General features: G+C 37.4%; 1 protein-coding gene across 1 annotated transcript in view; it reads right to left on the minus strand.

The window, feature by feature from the left end:
* Positions 1-23,898, minus strand: part of RAD51B (RAD51 paralog B) — a 607,502-nt gene that overhangs the window by 559,234 nt on the left and 24,370 nt on the right. The window contains exons 5-7 of the mRNA XM_043921041.1: positions 16,816-16,952; positions 4,359-4,478; positions 2,069-2,252 (exon numbers count right to left, since the gene is read on the minus strand). Coding sequence (XP_043776976.1) covers positions 2,069-2,252; positions 4,359-4,478; positions 16,816-16,952 — 441 coding nt within the window. The remainder of the gene's footprint in view (positions 1-2,068; positions 2,253-4,358; positions 4,479-16,815; positions 16,953-23,898) is intronic.

Consider the following 23,898-nt stretch of genomic DNA (forward strand, 5'->3'; position numbering starts at 1 on the left):
GAGGGTGAAAACTATGACGGAGGAACATAAAGCAAAATAGAGAGAGACACAAGTAGTGTGATTAATACTTACATGGTCAGGGAAGTCCTCACTCATAAGACAACAGGAGACAATAAATCATATGGATATAGTGGAGGAATATTTCAGGCTAAGGAACAGCAAACACTTACTGGGACAGGAATGTTTGTGGACATGTTTGAGTAAACACAAACAGGAGACCCCAGTTCGATTCCTGGGATGGGAAGATCCCCTGGAGAAGGGAAAGGCTACCCACTCCAGAATTCTGGCCTGGAGAAATCCATGGGCTATATAGTCGATGGGGTTGCAAAGAGTCAGACACGACTGAGCAACTTTCAGTTTCACTTTGAGTAAATACAAAGAGGCATAAGGCTTGCTAATTTGAAAGGTACAATGAACCAGAAGACAACATACTTTTTAATGCATTTTGTTCCATAGGAAGCCACCTATTCAAAGTATAGTATAAAAGTTTAAAAGTTTCTGGTTTTCCATTTAGACGAGCTAATTAGGCTAGGAAAAGTAAGACATTTCCTAAAGGAAGTATTTTTCAAAAGCTTTCTAAAACCAATACTGATATGTCAGAAAAACCAATACCATACTGTATTATATAAGTACATATTATATAAGTTCTGCATTTACCTCTAAACAGAAAAACAAAGGCAAAGACAGAGGAATAAGGAGATGCTAAGCACCCATTCTTTCAGAGTGCTCTATTAAAAAAGAAAAGAAAAGCAGAGGCCCTTTCTCACTCAGGAAAATAATCACCTGAGAAAAAACTGAAATGCATTAGTTTATAATTACAATAGAAAAACAACAAATACAACTTTTAAAAAGTGAATTTTCATATTTTACATAAGATTAAAATCAGGCAACAGTATGAATTAAAGAAATAAACATATACACTTAACTTTTCCACTCAATCAACTCTATAAAATATTTTTTAATTCCCTATTCTCCTTGACCAGGAAATATACAGTATGAATTTGTCCTTTTATGCAACTGTAACAAAATTTAAAAGATAAGCATCATCCAAGATAACTTTTACAGCACTTGATTCCCCAGGAATTATACCATATAGTCCAAAATATGAGTTGAAAAGCCATTAAAACACGCAGAACTTTCTGAACGCCACATTTTCTCCCTCAACTCTTTGTTTTGGTTTATAAATCTCAAAGGCTATGTGATAGTTTCCACTAATGGTACAAATTCCTATGTTACAAAGATCCAAGGTTTTAATTTTCCAAGCAAATCTAAAAATTATAAAATCATTACTAAATTTTATCTCAGTTTAAGGAATTTTCCTATCTTCTGTTGAGATGATGCATGGCTAAAATTTAAAAGCCTGACAGTACTAAATGCTAGCAAAACTTCAGAACAAGTTGCACTCTCCCACACGCTACTAATGGGAATATAACTTATTACTCTTGTAGCTTACCACCACAAACTCTTACAATACATCTCATCTTCAGATTTCCTGGTCCACTACTGAAAGTCATGCCAAAAGTAATTTTTCAAGTTTTCCTTACTTACACTTTCATTACTATCACTCCCAATGTTTACACCCTAAGAATCAATCTCTGGCTTTTGAAGCAAACCAAATCCTACAGCATATAAAACAGCACTAAACACAATAACAAAATCTAAACCTTAAAAATTTATAAAACTGACAAATACTGTCATAAAAAAAAAAGTGTATAGATATGGGCACTTTCATGTAGTTTTAATTCTTATTACTTACCTCAGCATAACAAAAGTAATATAAAAACATGCACAAAGAGTAAACAATGAGAGAGAAGAAAAGGACTGACTATAGGAACTTCGGAAAATAATATTTAAATCTGCTCTAAGCTCAAATTATGAAAAAGATAAAATGATCTCAACAGATAAACAAATTTTAGAAGATGGTGGTATTTGCTATAGCAGTCAGACTGTGTTACCCTTAAAAAAGTCATCCGTTTTATAATTCTTTCTATTATTTGATATTATAAGTTAGTGAACTTCAAATAAAAGAAAGGAAAAAAGGGAAGAAAAAAAAAAAAGAAAAACTTACTGGGATTGAAAATTCCTCAGCCAAATACTTCAAAGAGGCTGCTTCTCTTGCCAAGAACTTGTTCCTTTCTCTCATGTTGCCCTGAAGCTGTGTATCAAACTCCTTTCTTACCACAGACGCAACAGAGTCAACAATCACAAGTTTAACTCCTTTTGAAATAATTTCTTCTTCCAAGGATTCAATCCTGTAAAAGCAGAATATATAAAATAGTGGATGACTTCAAGGCATAATTTTTAAAAATAGAGCACTGCCAAGCTTAACCAACTTTAAAACAACAAATTACTCTTCTCTAAGTTACAGTAGTCACTGCAGATATTCAATAAACGTAACTTATTTTCCAGTTCTTCCATACATATTGCATTCTTTTCTAAACAGGGCAAAATATTTTCCTTTAGCTTTATTGCTTGGTTTTTTCATGATATTGCTAAAGCTCCAGTTTTAGAGCAAAACTACTTGCAGTGGCCAGTCTCCAAAATGGCCCCCACTTACTCCCACCTCCCAGCATTCATATCCCTGTGGAGTCCCCTTCCCAACTGTACCAGGGCTCGGCTGGGGGCCAAATGGCAAAATGATGGTGGATCATTTCTGAGAGATAGGCTGTAAAAGGTTACAGCTTCCATCTTGGGCTCTTGCTCACTTGCCCACTCTCTCAGAGCACTCGCTCTGAGGGAGGCAAGATACCACTGTGGACTAAAAATGCCACCTGCCAAATGAGTAAACAAATGATGTTGAGGCCATCAAGCCATCAGCTACTGAAGCTGCCCCAGCTGTGCACCATAAGGGAATTCAGGATGGAGAAAAGCAAGGTACTGGCTCTAGATAGTTAAGGTGCATATCATAGGAATGATTTCAATAAGCCCAGACTTTTGCATCTTCCCACACACAGAAAAGTGCTAAATTCATTAACTCGAGATGTCTGATTTGGGGATTTCCATGGTGGTCCAGAGGCTAAGACTCCATATTCCCAATACATGGGGCCCAGATTCAATCCCTGGTCAGGGAACTAGATCCCACAGGCCACAACTAAAGATCCCTTGTGAACCTGCATGCTGCAAGGAAGATTCATGTGCTGAAACTAGCAACCAAGACCTGGTACAGGCTTCCCTGGTGGTCCAGTGGTTAAGAAACTGCCCTGCAATGCAGGAGACACAGGTTCAATCCCTGGTCTGGGAAGATCTCACATGCCCTGGGGCAACTAAGCCCGTGGACCACAACTAGTAAGCCTGCACTCTAGAGACTGTGCTCTACAACGAAAGAAACCACCACACCGAGAGGCCCAAGCCCCACAAGGAAGAGTAGCCCCTGCTCACCACTACTAGAGAAAGCCCACGTGCAGCAACCAAGACCCGGTGTAGCCAATAAGTAACTAATAAAGAAAAATTTAAAAAAAAAAAAAAAAAAAAAAGACCTGGTACAGCCAAATAAATAAATAAATAAATAAATAAATAAATAAACATACACACACACACACACACATATGTATATATATATTTTAAAAGATGTCTGGTTTTTCTTTAATTAACAATAATGTTTTGATATTCTGACTACCTGGGTTTTTGTTGCAGAAACTCCTATGTCCTGGTTCCTCCCTTACATCCTGGTTCCTCCCTTACATCCTTAGAGCAGTCCCTCAGAGCTATCAGAGAGGTTGCTCCCCCAAGCTTAAGTCCTCAGTATGACCACTGAATAAAACATAATTCTCAGCTTTTAGGTTGTGCACTTTTTTGAGTAAACAACATATTGTAAGAAGCCCTATGGAGAGGCTCACATGGTGAGAAACAGAGACCTCTGGCTAGCATCCAGGAAGAAACAGAAGCTCTCCCAACAACTACATGCATGATCCTGGAACTCTCCAAGATCTCCCAGCCTCAAGTGACCCTTGAGATGACTACAGCCCTGGCCAACAGCTTAACTGCAAGTTCTTGAGCAACTCTGAGGCAGAAATACCCAATTAAGCTATTCCCAGATAACTAACCCTCAAAAACTAGTTGAGATAAACAGATGCTTATTATTTTAAGCTGCTAAACTTCGGGGTAATTTGTTAACGGAACAGTAGCTAATTAATATACCACTTAATTAGTTAATCTAAAACATCTTATTTATTTAATTTTTTTCATTTTTAAAGAAATATTTCAGCCGATAGGCTGTGGTAAATAAATAACACTGAAATGATTTTTCTCTTAACCCTAATAGATAGGGACTTTTTTCCCACACAGAAGCTGAAAACATGAAGAACAAAAGAATAAATCTTCAAAGTATTACTAACATGCCAAAATCTAAAACAGCATACCTTTGTAGAACTTCATCACAGCTGAGTTCCCGATAAAGATGAACTTTACTGCTTGTCAAAAGTAGTTTTTCTTCAGTGTCAAAATATCTGGGAAAACGAGATTCTGCTATCTCAACTAGTCTGTGGAGGGAAAAAATAGCACAAGCAATAATAGTTAATATCCTCTGCCATTTGCAGCAACATGGATGGACTTGGAAGGCATTATGCTAAGTGAGATAAGTTAGAGAAAGACAAACACTGTATGGTATCACTTACATGTGGAATCTAAAAAATACACAACAATCTAGCGAATACAACAAAAAAGCAGCAGACTCACAGATACGGAGAACAAACTATTGGTTACCAGTGGGGACGGATAGCATGGGGTGGAAGAGTTGAAGATACCAACTACTGGGTGTAAGACAGACCCAAGGATGTATTGGACAACACAGGGAATACAGCCAATATTTTGTAATAACTATAAATGGATAGTAACCTATAAAATTGTAATAATTTTAAATAAGTCAATATTTAAGGTCACACTGCTAAACCTCTAATGACTTATACTTAGGAAACTCATAAGCCATAAGTAACACTTGAAAAAAAGCCTTATCAATACAGCAGGTATAAGCAAAATGGCTTCGTATATGATTTTGGAATGTAAGCCCTTCTTTATAATCACTAAAAGATTACCAGTCAGCACTTGAGCCCAGCAAGGGCTTTGAGATCTCATCTAATGTTGAGAAAGCAGTATCTCTGAGGTTTAACCAAAAATGTTATTTTATAAATGACCATCTGACTACCACCTATAATACGTGTTTAGTAAATTAAGAAAAATGCTTTCATTTTCATGAATGGAATATATATTTGAATATTATCATTCTAATAATCAGATATCAGTAAATCTCCATGTCTCAGACCAGAAAAATACAATTTCTCAATTAAAACGTAACACATACTAAATAAATGCTAACCAATTGTTCCTTTGTAAACAGGATACTATTTTCTAAACATATGGATGCTATCCACATTTCCTTTGTGCTTAGTCACTCAGTCATGTCCAACTCTTTGCGACCCCATAGGCTGTGGCCCACCAGGCTCCTATGTTCATGGAATTCTCCAGGCAAGAATAATGGAGTGGGTGGCCATTCCCTTCTCCAGGAGTTCTTCCTGACCAAAGGATCAAATACTGATCTCCTGCGTTGCAGGCCTATTCTCTATAGTCTGAGCATCAGGGAAGCCCATCATTTCCTAAAAGAAAAAAAAAACTATTCTCTAAACACTGAATTCTCACCTCAAAGCTAGACCTAATACATGGGGTAGGCTGAGCATTAGAGGTGACAAGCTGAAACAGATGCAACTTTATCATTAATAATATAAGAAATGGAGTAATAACTAGAAATTTCAAATATTTCTGGTTAAAAATGTAAATCTTTGAGGGTAACTGTCTCTGATAGCTTAGCAGCCCAAAACTTAATCATCCAAGGGTGACTGGGAGGAAGGACTATAAACACTAAAACCACCCTATATCTTATCTTCCATTTAATGATACAAAAGTATAAAAAACAACACTGTTTTCATTTCTAAATAATGAGTTCCAAGAAGAGGTCCAACTCTCACAATCACACATGACTACTGGAAAAACCATACTTTGACTAGACAGACCTTTGTCGGTAAAGTAATGTCTTTGCTTTTTAAAATGCTGTCTAGGTTCGTCACAGCTTTTCTTCCAAGGAACAAGCGTCTTTTAATTTCATGGCTGCAGTCACCAGCTGCAGTGATTTTGGAGCCCAAAAAAATAGTTTCTCACTGTTTCCATTGTTTCCCCATCTATTTCCCATGAAGTGATGGGACCAGATGCCATGATCTTAGTTTTCTGAATGCTGAGTTTTAAGCCAGCTTCTTCACTCTCCTCTTTCACTTTCATCAAGAGACTCTTTAGTTCCTCTTCATTTTCTGTCATAAGGGTGGTGTCATCTGCACATCTGAGGTTAGTGATATTTCTCCTGGAAACCCTGATTCCAGCTTGAGAATCAAGATTCATCAAAGTGAGAACAAGATGGATCAAATGACCATTCAGGAGAAGTACTTGAGGGAGGAAGGCATAAGGATTAGAAAAAAAATGAAGTAAGTAATGAAAGCAAGAAGAAATGAGATGACACTGGCAAAGGCGGAATGGGCAAATTTCAACAGCTTGGGGAAAATGTGCAAATTTCTTGATTAGGGAAACTATTTGCTGAGTTTAGCGCTAGTCAGAGAAGTCAGCAGAAAACTCTGACACTTGGAGCCAGTAGTAGTGAAAAGCAGAACTTTTTAATAGGATAGTGATGGTGACATCTGCCAGAAATAGGGAGGTTTGTTTTTTTGTCTGTTTGTTTTTTTAATATTTGGATCGTCCATTGATTAGGAACCAGACTGAAAGTACCTAATGAGATGAGAGTACCTAACTACAAATAGCTGTGAAACGAAGAGAAGTGAAAAGCAAAGGAGAAAAGGAAAGATATTCCCATTTGAATGCAGAGTTCCAAAGAATAGCCAGGAGAGATAAGAAAGCCTTCATCAGCGATCAATGCAAAGAATTAGAGGAAAACAACAGAATGGGAAAGACTAGAGATCTCTTCAAGAAAATCAGAGATACCAAGGCAACATTTCATGCAAAATGGGCTCAATAAAGGACAGAAATGGTATGGAGCTAACAGAAGCAGAAGATATTAAGAAGAGGTGGCAAGAATACACAGAAGAACTGTACAAAAAAGATCTTCATGACCCAGATAATCATGATTGTGTGATCACTCACCTAGAGCCAGACATCCTGGAATGTGAAGTCAAGTGGGCCTTAGAAAGCATCACTATGAACAAAGCTAGTGGATGTGATGGAATTCCAGTTGAGCTATTTCAAATCCTGAAAGATGATGCTGTGAAAGTGCTGCACTCAATATGCCAGCAAATTTGGAAAACTCAGCAGTGGCCACAGGACTGGAAAAGGTCACTTTTCATTCCAATCCCAAAGAAAGGCAATCCCAAAGAATGCTCAAACTACCACACAATTGCACTCATCTCACATGCTAGTAAAGTAATGCTCAAAATTCTCCAAGCCAGGCTTCAGCAATACATGAACTGTGAACTTCCAGATGTTCAAGCTGATTTTAGAAAAGGCAGAGGAACCAGAGATCAAATTGCCAATATCCGCTGGATCACCAAAAAAGCAAGAGAGTTCCAGAAAAACATCTATTTCTGCTTTACTGACTACGCCAAAGCCTTCGACTGTGTGGATCACAATAAACTCTGGAAAATTCTGTAAGAGATGGGAATACCAGACCACCTGACCTGCCTCTTGAGAAACCTGTATGCAGGTCAGGAAGCAACAGTTAGAACTGGACATGGAACAACAGACTGGTTCCAAATACGAAAAGGAGTACATCAAGGCTGTATTTTGTCACCCTGCTTATTTAACTTATATGCAGAGTACATCATGACAAACGCTGGTCTGGAAGAAGCACAAGCTGCAATCAAGACTGCCGGGAGAAATATCAACAACCTCAGATATGCAGATGACACCACCCTTATGGCTGAGAGTGAAGAGGAACTGAAAAGCCTCTTGATGAAAGTGAAAGAGGATAGTGAAAAAGTTGGCTTAAAGCTCAACATTCAGAAAACTAAGATCATGGCATCTGGTCCTATCACCTCATGGGAAATAGATGGGGAGACAGTGGAAACAGTGTCAGACTTTATTTTTTGGGGCTCCAAAATAACTGCGGATGGTGACTGCAGCCATGAAATTAAAAGAAGCTTACTCCTTGGAAGGAAAGTTATAACCAACCTAGATAGCATATTAAAAAGCAGAGACATTACTTTGCCAACAAAGGTCCATCTGGTCAAGGCTATGGTTTTTCCAGTGGTCATGTATGGATGTGAGAGTTGGACTGTGAAGAAAGCTGAGAGCCTAAAAATTGATGCTTTTGAACTGTGGTGTTAGAGAAGACTCTTGAGAGTCCCTTGGACTGCAAGGAGATCCAACCAGTTCATCCTGAAGGAGATAAGTCCTGGGTGTTCATTGGAAGGTCTGATGCTGAAGCTGAAACTCCAATACTTTGGCCACCTCATGTGAAGAGTTGACTCATTAGAAAAGACCCTGATGCTGGGAGGGATTGGGGGCAGGAGGAGAAGGGGATGACAGAGGCTGAGATGGCTTGATGGCATCACTGACTCGATGGGCAAGAGTTTGAGTAGACTCCAGGGGTTTGTGATGGACAGGGAAGCCTGGTGTGCTGCGATTCATGGGGTCGCAAAGAGTCGGACACGACTGAGCGACTGAACTGAACTGAACTGAACTCATTGATGGCAACAAGTGAACAGCTGACAGACAACAGTAATTTCATGCCTCTAACACTAGGCTCGATTTCAACTAGTGGCTTGGGTAGTGAAAGACTTTGGAAGTTATTTCTGCTCTCTTGTTGCATGTACGCTCCTCAGAAGCAGGATGGTCAGTGTGTGCACATGAACTATGTGGACATCACAGTTAAGCCCACTAAGTAACGGTATCAAATGGTTATTTACACACCAATATGCTGTTGTTTTCCTATAAGCTTCTCCAAATGTTTACTTTAGAAAAATGTATCTAAAATACATATAAATCAAAAACCAAATATAAACGTAATATTCTAAAGGCCTCACATTAATCTAGGACAATCTTCATCACAAAGGTCTTTTTGGTTATAGCAAGCAAAAGATCTTATCTTTTCCTCCCAGACATTAATTACAAAAAATTTGAAAGCAATGCCATCTAGTGGATGTCTTTTTTATAAAAAGCATTCTTTCCAAAAGATGCACTTAATATTCATTCATTCAACCAATATTTGAGGACCTGTTATATGCCTGGTAGCTCAGTTGGTAAAGAATCCACCTACAATGCAGGAGACCCAGGTTCAATCCCTGGGTGGGGAAGACCCCTTGGAGAAAGAAATGGCAGCCCACTCCAGTATTCTTGCCTGGAAAATCCCATGGACAGAGGAGCCTGGCAGGCTACAGTCCAAGGGGTCACAAAGAGCTGGACACAACTTAGTGACTAAACCACCACCACTATATGCCAGGTACCATTCTAGGTGCTAAGGATACAACAATGAACAAAAACAACAAAACCAAAAAATCCTTCCCTCATGGAATTTACATGCTACTGAGAAAGACAAATAAATATATATGTCAGATGGTAAATGCTTTAAAGAAAAGTGAGTCAGGATCAGAGAACAAATTGTAACAGAAGGAAATAATGGCTATTTCATGGAAAGTAGTCTGGGAAAGCCTCTTTAATAAAGTGACAGTTGAGCAAAAGTTTAAAGGAGATGAGAAAATGAACCATATGGCTATCCAGTGAAACAGCACACAGGAAGAAAGAATTAGAGCAAGGGCACAAGTCCACTCTTTTGTGAGAAGATACCTAGTGTGCTGGAGGAATAAACAAGGAGGCTAATGTAGTAGCTGAAACACAGAAACCAGGAGGCAGAATAAAAGGAAATAAGGTCTAAGAGACAGCCGGGGCCGAAGACACAAAAGATGTCTATGTTTGTGGTGTGTTTTTTTTGTTTTTGCTTTTAGATTTTATTCAGTAAGACAGGAAACCTACGATCACGACTCACACGATCTGACATTTTTTTTAAATAATTTTTTTTATTTATTTATTTTTAGTCACTGCGCTCGGGCTTTTCTCTCGCTTCAGTGAGCAGGGGCTCCTCTCCAGTTACAGTGCGGGGCTTCTCTCTAGTTATGGTGCGCAGGCTTCTCAGTATGGTGGCTTCTCTGACTGCAGAGCAGAGGCTCGAGGGTGTGTGGGCTCCCCGAGCTGCTGCGTGTGGGCTCCCCTCGTTGCGCCTAGTTGCTCTAGACTGCAGGCTCAGTAGCTGTGGGGCACAGGTTTAGGTGTTCTGCTGCATGCGGGATCTTCCTGGACTGTGTCTCCCGCGTTGGCAGGTGGATGCTTAATCCACTGAGCCACGAGGAAAACCCTGGATGTCTTTTTTTTCTTTGGAAGAATCACTCTAGCTACCAAATGGAGAATAGGCTATGGAGGGGCAAGGGTGACAGCAAGATCAGCTAGTGCAGTCATCCAGATAAGAGATGATGACTTGACCTAGAGAATAGCTCAGGTAATTAGTAATACTGCACTCAAGACAGAGTTTCAAAGAGGATTGAAGGGACTTCTTGACTAATCAGACGAGCAGGTGGAGAAATGGAATTACCATTAACTAAAGTGAAGAAGACTGGATTCAGATCAAGCTTTTTGTTATTAGTTTCCCCTGTGACTTCACAGCTCTTGTATAAAAAGAAAGTTAAAAGCTTTACATTAGTGACCAAATGCCCATTTGAAACAAAACACGAGCTTAATGTAAAAAAAAAAAGCTTTTCAAAATTCTAGTTGAAATCTAGCATAATAAATATGCTAAAATATGTTTATGGTTTCTCAAAGCTTCTTGCACACATGTAATACTTTCCTGTTCATTAATTCAATATGTACTTGCTCAGTACTGTGGTATTACTAAGTATAATAATGTGACTCTATTAGTTCCTTACAGATTCCAGAATATTCCAAAGTTTTGTCTTAGTTATAATAAGTACTTATGAATAATTTTTATTTTCTATCACAGAAATCTTCAGGATCTCCCTCACCACTAATTTACCTGGATTCACAAGTGATAGGAGAGCTGGAAGTAAACCAAGAAAAACCTAATCAGACTCAAGAAGCCATCTCATAAACTGGTAAAAGGGAATTTATTTGACTTACTGTTTGTCTCCTGGATCAAAGATCCTGGATCTATATTATCAAGTAGGTAAATGGTCCTAAGACCACACTGCCATTGCCATCAGAATCAGCCAAAGTGAAGCTGTCACTAGCACTACATGTTGCTTCCCTGATTCACTGGTTCAGAAAGATTGATGTTCTGAGTAGTTCGGTAGGAATTAAACGGCACTAGTGGTCGAGTAGCTGGTACCCTCAGAAGTGACCTACACACTAAGTAGAAAACTTCCATCAGATCTAAGCTTGGCCATTGCTTCCACATGGTACCAACACAACATATACCTCTCCTTTGCATACTTCGTTATTTTTTATGATTACTTGTCTTCCTCCCCTATTGCACTACATCTTTCTTCTTGGTTTTCAAGCTCTTCTGATTTCATGACAACTCAGGAATGTCCACTTCTGCCTCTTACAGTTCTAGTTCTATATCCCTCCTCTCCAAGTCACCACCTTCCAGGGCCCTGAGTCCCATCTCTGGCTTCCCCAGACCCTTCAGCCTTTCTCACACACAGATCCACTTGCAGTTCAAAGACCTGGGTTTATTTTCCTTTATCCATTTTATTTCTCACAAAGTTTTATTTCAAAAATCACTATTACTACTTACCATTCATATTACCTTTCTTTTTTATTCTTAACCTACAGCTCCATCTTTTTTTCTAATTATCCCCAATAGGGACAATATAGTATTTATTTAATTCATGTATACTGGAATTTTCACGGCTGCCAAAATATCCATAGATAGGTCACTAATCTATTTAATCATATTCTCAAGGTGTGTACAGCATATAGCATCTAAAACTATATCAGACCCTAATCAGAAATCCAATAGGTGAAACAAATAAAAATAGAGTTTTCCTGAATCAATCAGAAGAAGGGGATTCAGAATTCTGCCTGTTTGGCACTCCCCTCTCCCCAAGGCAGTCCCTATTACCTGAGGGTTTAGCACCAGACTACACTATTATAGGAGCCTGGTGCGCTCCAGTCCATGGGGACGCTAAGAGTCGGACATGACTGAGCGACTTCACTTTCACTTTTCACTTTCATGCATTGGAGAAGGAAATGGCAACCCACTCCAGTGTTCTTGCCTAGAGAATCCCAGGGACAGGGGAGCCTGGTGGGCTGCCGTCTACGGGGTCGCACAGAGTCAGACATGACTGAAGTGACTTAGCAGCAGCAGCGTACTGTTATCTGGGCTTCCCTGATAGCTCAGTTGGTAAAGAATCTGCCTGCAATACAAGAGACCTGGGTTTGATCCCTGGGTTGGAAAGACCCCCTGGAGAAGGGAAAGGCTACCCACTCCAGCATTCTGGCCTAGAGAATTCCCTGGACTGTATACTCCATGGGGTTGCAAAGAGTCGGACGCAACTGAGCGACTTTCACTTTCATACTATTATCTAATTATTAACAGTATGGAAATACAATTGCAGTCTGTGATGAACATGTATGATTAACATACTGCTCAAAGTCATATAAAAATAAGCTAGCTAGTGCGCTGTTGTAAAAAAATATATAACTAATCATTTCAATTCATTCTAAAGTGCTTTCAAGTACATCACCCACAAGGGTTTCTTTTTTTTAAATAAATTTTAAATTTTTTACTTTTATTTATTCTTTTTTCTTTCTATTTACTGTTTTCTTCCTCCTTCTTGATAAAAAGATATTTAGCAACTTATTGATAGAAAATATTTTCCACTTACCCTAAATTCTCTAGATGTGAATCCTTTAATCTTCCATCATATTAATTCTTCAATTTACTTTCTCACTTGCCTTTTTCCAACAGATTGTTTGTAAGCACAAAATGGAGAGAGTGCTCCATATAGAGACATACAGAAAGCTAAAAATATTCCTTTTTCAGTCTTATTTTTCCTGCTTTATCTCTTTTCCAAGTCCATAAACTATCTCAGTTGTGGCAGACACTGTTAATTACCCACCAATATCCATTTCCACTTCTTCCCTGCAATGTGGGAACCTCAATTTCACTCAGGCAGTAATGTTAACCAGCCCCATCAGGCTTGTTACAAATATTTTTCCCCTGATTTTTCCCTTCTCTTTTGCATGCAAGGGTGACCAACTGAGAAATCTGGAGAAGGACTCCAAAGCATGAAAAGAAAATCAGCAGAGAAGAAGAGGCAGCTATTCTGAAAAGTATACTTTCCTGATTAAGATATAATGGGCTCTTTCTCATCTCACTGACTTGAACACAGAATGGATATAATGCCAAAAATGTATCAGCCCTAGGTCTCTACCACCACTGAGAAGCAAAACCACTGCCAGCAACTCAGGTCTTCCTGCTCTGAGGGAAAAAATAAACCTCTTGTTGTTTAAGCCACTATTCTTTGGGTATTCAACTGCTTGCAGGAGAAAGCTTTCCTGACCTACCCTTCCCAGCAACACCAAATAGGGATCAAACAGTCTTGTAATAGCACAAATGAAATGTGACCAAGCAGGGCAGAGCTGGTGCCACTCTGTAATCCCCTATGTCCAACTCCAGAAGGCACTATAAGAACATAAGTCTGACATCTATACAAAAGAGCACTGGGAACTTTGATTCAATCTGACCCTAGCACTAGATGACTACACTTTTCAAGCCTTGTGAAGAATAGACTAGAAAAGTAAAAACAATATAAATTTCAGTCCTTGTCTTCAAATGACCTTTGTAAGTTCCTTGTGAGTTAGGAAACATTATTAAGTGACTGAAGTCACTTCAGCAGTGTCCAACTCTTTGTGACCCTATGGACTATAGCCCACCAGGCTCCTCTGTCCATCGGATTCTCCAAGAAGAATACTGGAGTGGGTTGCCATTTCTTTCTCTAGGGGATCTTCCCAACCCAAGGATCAAACCCACATCTCTTATGTCTCCTGTATTGTCAGGCGGGTTCTTTACCACCACCGCCACCTGGAAGCCCCTGTAAACTGGTCATTGGATCTGAAACCTTGATCACTTTCCATCGGGAAGTACCACAATGACTGGTTGCCTTTTTGTGATGCTAGCATGCTTTTCTGTTTATGAACCATTTTTATTCACACTTCTGACACCAAATGTGTAGGTTTTCTATACTAAGCAATTTTCCAATTCCCTATGGACACTAACTGTGTGTCCTACAAGTCAGTTCAATTATAACACTAACTACTAGGAGTTAACTCAGACCCCACAGATTAAAGGCTCAGACTCACAAGACTGCCCTGACCTCAGACATCAATAACAAGTCCCAGACCTCTGTTACTTCAGACCAGCCAGCAATAAATTGAGAGCACCACCTACCCCCAACACCTCAATGGGTTCACCAACCCAGAAGCTCTCCAAACTCTATCAATTAGAGGGTTTTGGAAGATTCCATTACATGGGCATGATTGAAATGTTGATTGATCCAATTCTAGTCCTTCCCTGCTCAGAGACTGGGGAGGTAAAGCTGAAAGTTCAAACCTATAATCACATGACAGGCTCCTCTGGCAATCAGTTTCATTTAGATGCAATCTAGAGGGCCATCAAGAGTCATTTCATTAGCATAAATCAAGTATGGTTGGAAAGGTGGTAATTATGAATACAAATGATGCTTTTCTCAGTTCTATCACTCAGGAAATTCCAAAAGTTTTAGAAGTTCTTTTGACAGGAACCAGGATGACTACAAAATACATATTCATTGTATCACAATATTCAATGCCTCCTCATGCAAAGAGTTGACTCATTGGAAAAGACCCTAATGCTGGGAGGTATTCAGGGCAGGAGGAGAAGGGGACAACAGAGGATGAGATGGCTGGATGGCATCACTGACTCCATGGACATGAGTTTGAGTAAACTCCGGGAGTTGGTGATGGACAGGGAGGCCTGGCATGCTGCAATTCAGAGGGTTGCAAAGAGTCAGACACGACTAAGCAACTGAACTGAACTGAAATGATTAGTGCCTAGATCCATTAGATTTTTAGGGTTTATAATTTGGTGATATTCTATTATTTCTTCTTAATTTATCATCTATAAAAAAGACATATTTACTACTTAGTAATATTTATATAGAAACCAGAATAAATGCTTAATTTCCTTTTTTATAAAAACCCATTTTCAAAATAATAAGTTGCATCTCCAGAATTTTCCAAGGGTGATTAATTTGTTGCTTTTCATTCTTAATATAACAGACTCATGAATTTAAATATATTTCATGTGTCTTAGTCTACCTCTATTATTGTTCTATTGGTGATCAATTTGTTTCGTCTTTGGCTAGGGCGAGCTCCTCAGGTTGACTCTTAAGTCCTTCTGACACTCCTATAAGTAGTCTTTGATAGCTCTCTTGATATCTGATGTTTCAGATTCAACTTATAAACTTCCTAATACTCTGATTTCACTTCAGATCAAAGAAATCTTTTGCCTCTTACTAAAAAACAAAACCTTTCTGCTCCATAGTTAGAACTGGCCATTCCCCTATGGAACCCTTGTTCCTTTTAGTAGGAAATGGTATCTGGATTCCATGATCTGAGAGTAACACTTGTCAATTCCCTCATTTATCAAACATTTTCTGAGTAGCCAGTATGTGCTACTTGTAGGATTTGGCTTTGAAGATACAAAGATATAACACAAACTTAAACAGCTGACAAACCAGTGGTATATACTTAGGAAGAAAAGATTATCAAGAAGTGTAGAACAAAGCAAATAAGCTCTAGGCAAAATAGTCCATTTGGAATTTACCTGGTCGGGTAATACACTTTGATCTTTGTAGTACTTGTAGAGAAAAATAAGGAATATTCATTGTGACACACTACACCTTGGTTAAGAAAACAGAATTGAATCAGTCTCCAGATGCATAAAGCACTCCTATTTATGAATGTTTATCAGAGCAGCAGAAGAGGAGACCAGACTTATCTTCAGATTTACAGAATTACATAAATGACTGAATGCCTTTCTCATAGAATGTTAAAACAAAGGTCCTTGCCAAACTAAGGAAATCTTTTCTTTCTAAGCATGCATATACTTACCATCAGTGTTTCCTGCATTTAATACCACATTATTTCAAAGATTAAAGTAAAATAATGTTCAATAAAAAATGTTTTGAAAATTGCAATTTTTTCTTTCACAAATATTTTATTTCCAACTAGAAATTACTTACAAAGCAGTTTACCTTTTGTTTTTCTTATTAATTTTCCCTCTTCTCTATTTTCTACTTACATTTCTCCCTCTGTTTCTTAAACTTATTTCTTCCTCACTTTGTGAAAAACACAGCTTATCCAGAAATTCCCTTTAAACCATAATAAAGGGATAGAAAAGGCAAAAAGAAAATGCTTCCTGGAGAGTTAGGGACTTTAGGAAGGTTATATACACACTGCTATATTTAAAATGAATAACCAACAAAGACCTCTGTATAGCACAGTGAACCCTGCTCAATGTTATGTGCCAGCCTAGATGGGAGCGGGGCTTGAGGGAGAATAGATACATGTATAAGTATGTCTGAGTCACTTTAATATTCACCTGAAACTATTACAACATTGTTAATTGGCTATACATCAAATTAAAACAAAAAGTTTTAAGTATGAAAACAAAGAATACGCTTCCTGTGTCATTTTAAAAAGAAAATTTCTTTAATATTGAATCTATTAACAATACTCTATATTCTCAAAAGTAAATATTAATCTGTTTGTAAATATTATATGCTGTATATGTTACAAAAATAAAGCATTAAAATAGAAAATAAAATCTCCTACCTTTCAGCACTAAATGCTGACTCTGTGTCAATGTACACAACAGCTCCTTCTAATCCTCCCATGTTGGTAGGTAATGTAGCCAAAATGCTCATCATTATACAAAACTGAGTTTTTCCACAACCTGGGGGACCTGTAATCTAAAAAAATAAAAAGAAAAAAATATTATTTGTATAAACATTACAATCTAGTCAAAGCAAAACCCTTTTAAAAACTTGCCACATACACAGTTCAACTTACCCGGGTTCCCAAAGGCAACACTTAATACAACCCTTATATACATAAGAGTTCCCTGATAGCTCAGTTGGTAAAGAATCTGCCTGCAATGCAGGAGACCCCAGTCCAATTCCTGGGTCGGGAAGACCTGCTGGAGAAGGGATAGGCTACCCAATCCAGTATTCTTGGGCTTCCCTTGTGGCTCAGCTGGTAAAGAATCCGCCTGCAACACGGGAGACCTGGGTTCGATCCCTGGGTTGGGAAGATCCCCTGGAGAAGGGAAAGGCTGCCCATTCCCGTATTCTGGCCTGGAGAATTCCATGGACTGTATAGTCCATGGGGTCACAAAGAGTTGAACATGACTGAGCGAGTTTCACTTTCACTAAATATATAATAAATGAACTTCTCCCCTATGCATCTGGATATGTACTAGTTATGCACCATCCTTGAGAGAAATGAGAAAACAGTCACCAAAATCATCCCTGTGTCCTGCAAAGTTCAGATGAAAAACTCTGGTTGAGAAAGGCTTGAGGATTCATTGATACACTCACAACTGGAAGTTTTATATTTTTTCTCAGTAAGACATTTATAGAAAGCTCTGAAAATATTTAAGAGGCTTTAATAATTGGTTTAGCATTTGTAATAAATTGGCCTTTCAAAACTTAAAGGTACTTTGATCTTTATTATTAATATTAATAAAGTATTTAAGAGTAAAAGGTATTGATCTATACAATTTTAAATGGTTTAGCAAAGGAAAAAAGTGTATGTGTGTGTGTATGTGTAGAAGAGAGAGAAAGCAAATGAAACAAAATTCAACAACTGCTAAATCTAGGTGAGTCATACTTGAAGTGTATATTTTAAAAGTTTAGTTGTTGGAAAGCTAGCTTGAGACTAAAAAATCTGAAAACAAGAGGGCGTAGATGGAAAAGAATAGGACATTAATCAAGGCATATTGAGTCCAACAGGAAGTAGTTAACAAAAGTTAATTTGAAATATTTAAAATAGCCTGTTTAAACATACTGTTTGTCATACTGGCTATGGCATCCTAATTTTAAGAACCAAAACACTATCCCTTTTGTGAGAATAGCACTAATGAATAATTTTTCACAATAGGAAGGAGGGAAAAGAAAAAGGAGAAAAGGAGAAAAGGAAAAAGTAGAAATCTGAAGTAGAGACGAACAGAACTCTTAGCTAAACTAAGACACATCAGATCTGAAGACACTGTCTCAGATATACCAAGAAGCAGGAAGAAATAAGAAGGGATGACACAGGAGTCTAAATCATCTAGGCCAGTGATTCTCAAACGTGACTGAGCTTAAACTCACCTGGCAAGCTCATTAACCAGCATTTCTGGTTAGCAATACGTCTGGAACGGGACCTGAAAATTTATATTTCTAGTAAGTTGACACTGATGCTGCTCTGCATTTGAGAACCACTTTTAGAACTTAGACTAAAAGTAAACTTCATTTTTCAAAGTTTAACATTGAAAAAAACAAAGGCTCACAAGCTAGAAACCATGTGTTGATTTATAATCTCTAAAACAATGATTTAAACTTTTAGTATAAATAATTGCTGCTAGCAATAACAGTGTGCCAGATCATGAGTGATTTGGAAAACTCCAAAATTCTTTGATTACATACTCCAACAAACACACCAAAAAAAAACAAACACAAACAAAATTTTATTACAATCCTCCAGTATGTGCATATGCATTATATATAAACTATTTTACTAATACATTATGCACAGTAAAAAATACACAGAGATTAAAAATAAAAGATTACAAGCATTTAAAAAGTTTCATATATTTTTTCATTTAAAATACAAATCAATAGTTTCATAGCTTTAATTAAGAACTTTTTTTGATAAAAATATGCCATAAAGAAAGTAAAAAGATGAATTATAAATTTGAAGGTGATATTTGTGATACATGTAAGTGACAAAGTAGTAATATCTAGAAGCATAAAGAATATTCATATTTTATATATTAGTTGTACAGATCTTTTCAATCTAACAATGAAAATAAATGAAACTATGTACATTGTTTTTAAAATACTTATTTAAATATTTTGTAATCCAGCAACTGAAACAGTTCCTAAGTTCTGCTTATTGTAGTACTCAATTGTAATGTCTCTGTAGTTGAGAAAGGATAATTGCAAAAGTTATTATTCAACTTTGGCTAATAAATGTTCATCTTCCCTCAGACCAATTAATTATTCTTGCAAACCAATCAAGATGTATTACACTTTAACATTTTAAAAAATTGATTTCAAAATCAAATGAAACTATTTGGAAGATTTCTTAACAGTTTAGAAAATATTGTGAGAGTTTTTTCACAAGATACGTGTATCTTTGAAGACAAAAACCACATCATAAAACATTTCCAAGCAGAAATTTGAATACTGTTCTATATTTTTATGTCTGTCTTTTAATAAGCAGTTACTTTCTCACTCATTGTAAAAATATCAGTTTTACCTTTAAGGGATGGAATAAGAGTGTTCCATTGGTTGGCTGATTGCTTGATTTCCAATCTACTAGGCGGCAAGTTGCACAGTCACTTGTTTTACAAAAAGGGTCGACAAATTTGACTTATCTTTTCATTTTAAAAAAGTTTCACCCATTTTAAATTCAACAGTTTTTTACAATCTTTGCTGTGAGATAACCAAAGAAGCTCTTGTGATTCAAACAATTTTCATGATCACTCCTCATCGCATTACAGAGTACTATAAAGAGTCAATAAAAACTAGTCAGGTTTTTATAAAAATTGTACCATCCTGAAGCACTCTTCACACATATGACATCAAGTTCTGAGTTACTACAGATTAAGGATGTTGTACCAGAATAATGCAAAGAATTTTACAAAGAACATCTATATATCACCACCTAGACTCTGCAACTGCCATTTTATTACTATTATACTATTGTACCAGGCTTCCCCTGTGGCTCAGCTGGTAAAGAACCTGCCTACCAATGCAGGAGATGCATGTTCGATCCCTGGGTCAGGAAGATCTCCTGGAGAAGGAAATGGCAACCCACTCCAGTATTCTTGCCTGAGAAATCCCATGGACAGAGGAGCCTGGGGGGCTACAGTCTATAGGGTCAAAAAGAATTGGACACAACTGAGTGTGCATGCATATATACATATATTTATACTATTGTATAGTCTACTAATACACTAGACTATCCATCAATCCATTCATTCATCAGTCCATCTTAGATGTTTTTAAATGTATTTCAAAGTAAGTCAGAGACATAAATATACTTTCCCCTAAAAGTTAGATGTGTGTATCATTAACCTGAGTTTAATAAGTATGATTTTTTCTTCTTTTAAGGTAAATTTTCCACACAATGAAATGCCCAGATCTTGAGTGTTTCATTTGATGAACTGTAGTAAATGTATATATACATTAGCAATCCAAACCCCTATCAGGTCAGAACAAGAATATTACTGCCAGGAAATTCCCTCATAAACATTGTTTTATATTTAAGAAGACATTTATTTTTGAGAATATATCTTCCTTGATTTATCTTCTCTTTTGTGGCTTAAGAATAACTTAGTTCATGTATCTCATTACTGAAACAGAATCTAGCTGAGAATATAACCTGGGCCCTATTAGAAACTTCTGTACTTTAACTGTCTAGCATCTTTCCTCAATAAATAATTTGCTTTAATTCTTTTTTTTTTTTTTGCTTTAATTCTTAATGCTTCACATCATTGGCAATGATTTCCATCTGAAAGTATTTCTTCCTAAAAGAATCCACGTAAGTTATTGCCATTTTGCTTCCCCTGTCTTATGTTATCCATTTTACTTTAACAAAAGAACAGTTCGGTTCAGTTCAGTTCAGTCGCTCAGTCGTGTCCGACTCTTTGTGACCCCATGAACCGCAGCACGCCAGGCCTCCCTGTCCATCACCAACTCCCAGAGTCCACCCAAATCCATGTACATTGAAGGGTGTCCCTAATGTTATTAAAAACATATTGCATTTGGTCTTTTGCTATTAAGAAAGCCCAAAAGAGGCTTTTAAATATCTAACATTAATTTTAGTGAAATTTTTCTAGATACTGAATATGTGTCACATGACCTTAAACGTCACTGAAAAACTTGTGAATGCTTGTCTTTCTGTGATGTATGTTTCTTAACAATGGCTACCTACTATCACTATTTCAAGGAACAAAATAACAGAGAAAGTTTCATTATTAACAATAATGGAGATAATTCCATATATCAAATTGTTTTCTTTCTAATTCCAAATTTTGGGGATGTCTTTACAAATGAGATTAGACTGTCACTGATTTTCACTTCATTAATCGTAGGAGAGTCATCAGCTCTGACTTTTACATACATGTGGTTCATTTCTACTCACATTATTAGTATTGCCTTCAATATACAGTTTTTTTGCAGGAATCTTTTTATGCCATTTGTCTGTTTTGTGAGATTTTATTTAGTTAAATCCATAAATTGACCTAACTAGGCCCACATAGGACTATAATCCACCCCAATATGTTGAAAATAAAGATTAAAAACGAGGTGTCTCTGTAAACCTTCTGTACCCTTTCCTTGTGGATTATTACCTGACACATGACAGTATAACACAGGGATCAAGTGAGGATGCCATATATTAAATGTCAAGTAAGGTTTATTTTATGTTTTAGATGTAACACCAATAAAAATTCTAGTATTTTCTTCCCATAACCTAAAGGGCCATGCTACATACTCTGCTTTGAAGACTGGAAGTTTTGAAGAGCCCAAAACACTTTTCATTGACTTTTTTATCATCATCAAAGACAATGTGAATCAAATTAACCACCAGATATCAGAGCAAAGAAAATATTCACATATAAAGTTGAAAGTGCATCCTGAAGGTGAGAAATGATAGCTCTTCAGAGTGTTAACCAATACAGGAACAAAGGACTTCCTTTCAATATACACTATATACCTACCCAGTTTTACATATGTCCTAAAGATACATACAAGGCTGTATATTGTCACCCTGCTTATTTAACTTATATGCAGAGTACATCATGAGAAACGCTGGGCCGGATGAAGCACAAGCTGGAATCAAGACTGCTGGGAGAAATATCAATAACCTCAGATATGCAGATGACACCACCCTTATGGCAGAAAGTGAAGAACTAAAGAGCCTCTTGATGAAAGTGAAAGAAGAGAGTGAAAAAGTTGGCTTAAAGCTCAACATTCAGAAAACTTAAGATCATGGCACCTGGTCCCATCACTTCATGGCAAATAGATGGGGAAACAGTGGAAACACTGGCAGACTTTATTTGGGGGGGGCTCCAAAATCACTGCAGATGGTGACTGCAGCCATGAAATTAAAAGACCCTAACTCCTTGGAAGGAAAGTTATGACCAACCTAGATAGCATATTAAAAAGCAAAGACATCACTTTGTCAACAAAGGTCTGTCTAGTCAAGGCTATGTTTTTTCCAGTAGTCATGCATGGATGTGAAAGTTGGACTATAAAGAAAGCTGAGCACCGAAGAATTGATGCTTTTGAACTGTGGTGTTGGAGAAGACTCTTGAGAGTCCCGTGGACAGCGAGCAGGTCCAACTAGTCCATCCTGAAGGAGATCAGTCCTGGGTGTTCACTGGAAGGACTGATGCTGAAGCTGAAACTCCAATACTTTGGCCACCTCATGTGAAGAGCTGACTCATTGGAAAAGACCCTGATGCTGGGAAAGATTGAGGGCAGGAGGAAAAGGGGACGACAGAGGATGAGATGGTTGGATGGCATCACCGACTCAATGGACATGAGTTTGGGTGGACTCCGGGAGTTGGTGATGGACAGGGAGGCCTGGCTTGCTGCAGTTCATGGAGTCGCAAAGAGTCGGACACAACTGAGTGAATGAACTGAACTGAAAGATTTCATTAGATCTTTAGATATGTTGTAAGATTTAATGAGCTTAAACCTATGAAATACTTTTAATTTTCAGTGGAAAGGTGAAGCAAGCCCTCAACTTAAAAACATTTTTTAAGATGTTATATGTGAAAATATTTAGTAAAGTATAAAATACTATGAAAATGTAAGGTAGTATCTTATCATTCCATCTTCAAAGAAAACATGTTTTTAAAAAATCTGAAGTCAAATGAGTGCAACTGGCATTTTATCTGCTTCATTATTTTTATGTAGTGATTCAGTACAGTCTTGAGAAAAGCAGAACATCACGTGGATAACATAAGATGTTTGGGTTCATTTGGTTTTCTATGTTTGCTTTACTTTGCTTTTAAATTTGAATATTAACATTTTCTTTACATAAACTATAATAAATAATTTCTAATTCTTTAGCAATCTCAGATCCTTTTCATATATTTTTCCTCTCTTTCTAGCCTCAAAAAATATGCTGTATGCAATTTTTAAAGGTTGGCTAGAGTTAAATTTCATTATTTTTTCAAGTTTACTTAGTGGGTTAAAACATTTCAACATTAATAATTTTTAGCTTCAGATAGTTTAGCTCTGACTTCTAGCAGCCAAACCACAAAATTTCAAATTGTGTTCAGTTCCCAGGTACAGCTCGAATGGTGGTTAGAAAGAGCGAACATGCCAAACCAGAATAGTCTAAGTGATTGCTTCTTGGAAACTCAGAGTGAATACAGCATTTACACACAGAAGACACTGGTAAAATACAATTAGCTTCATATAGTTAGAGCCTGAGTTTCAACAATCCTGCCTGAGAAATATAAAAGAACAGAAAGAAAACATCCAGTAGAGAAGATCACTAGAATATCAACAAAGAAGCAAATATTAGCAATTGCTTTAAAGGGGAAAGAATTCTTTCCAAGACAGTATAATTGTGTGTGCATGTGTGCTCAGTCATGTCTGACTCTTTGCGACCCCATGGACTGTAGCCCACCAG

Source organism: Cervus elaphus, chromosome 12 (genome assembly GCF_910594005.1).
Source record: "Cervus elaphus chromosome 12, mCerEla1.1, whole genome shotgun sequence".
NCBI lineage: Eukaryota > Metazoa > Chordata > Mammalia > Artiodactyla > Cervidae > Cervus > Cervus elaphus.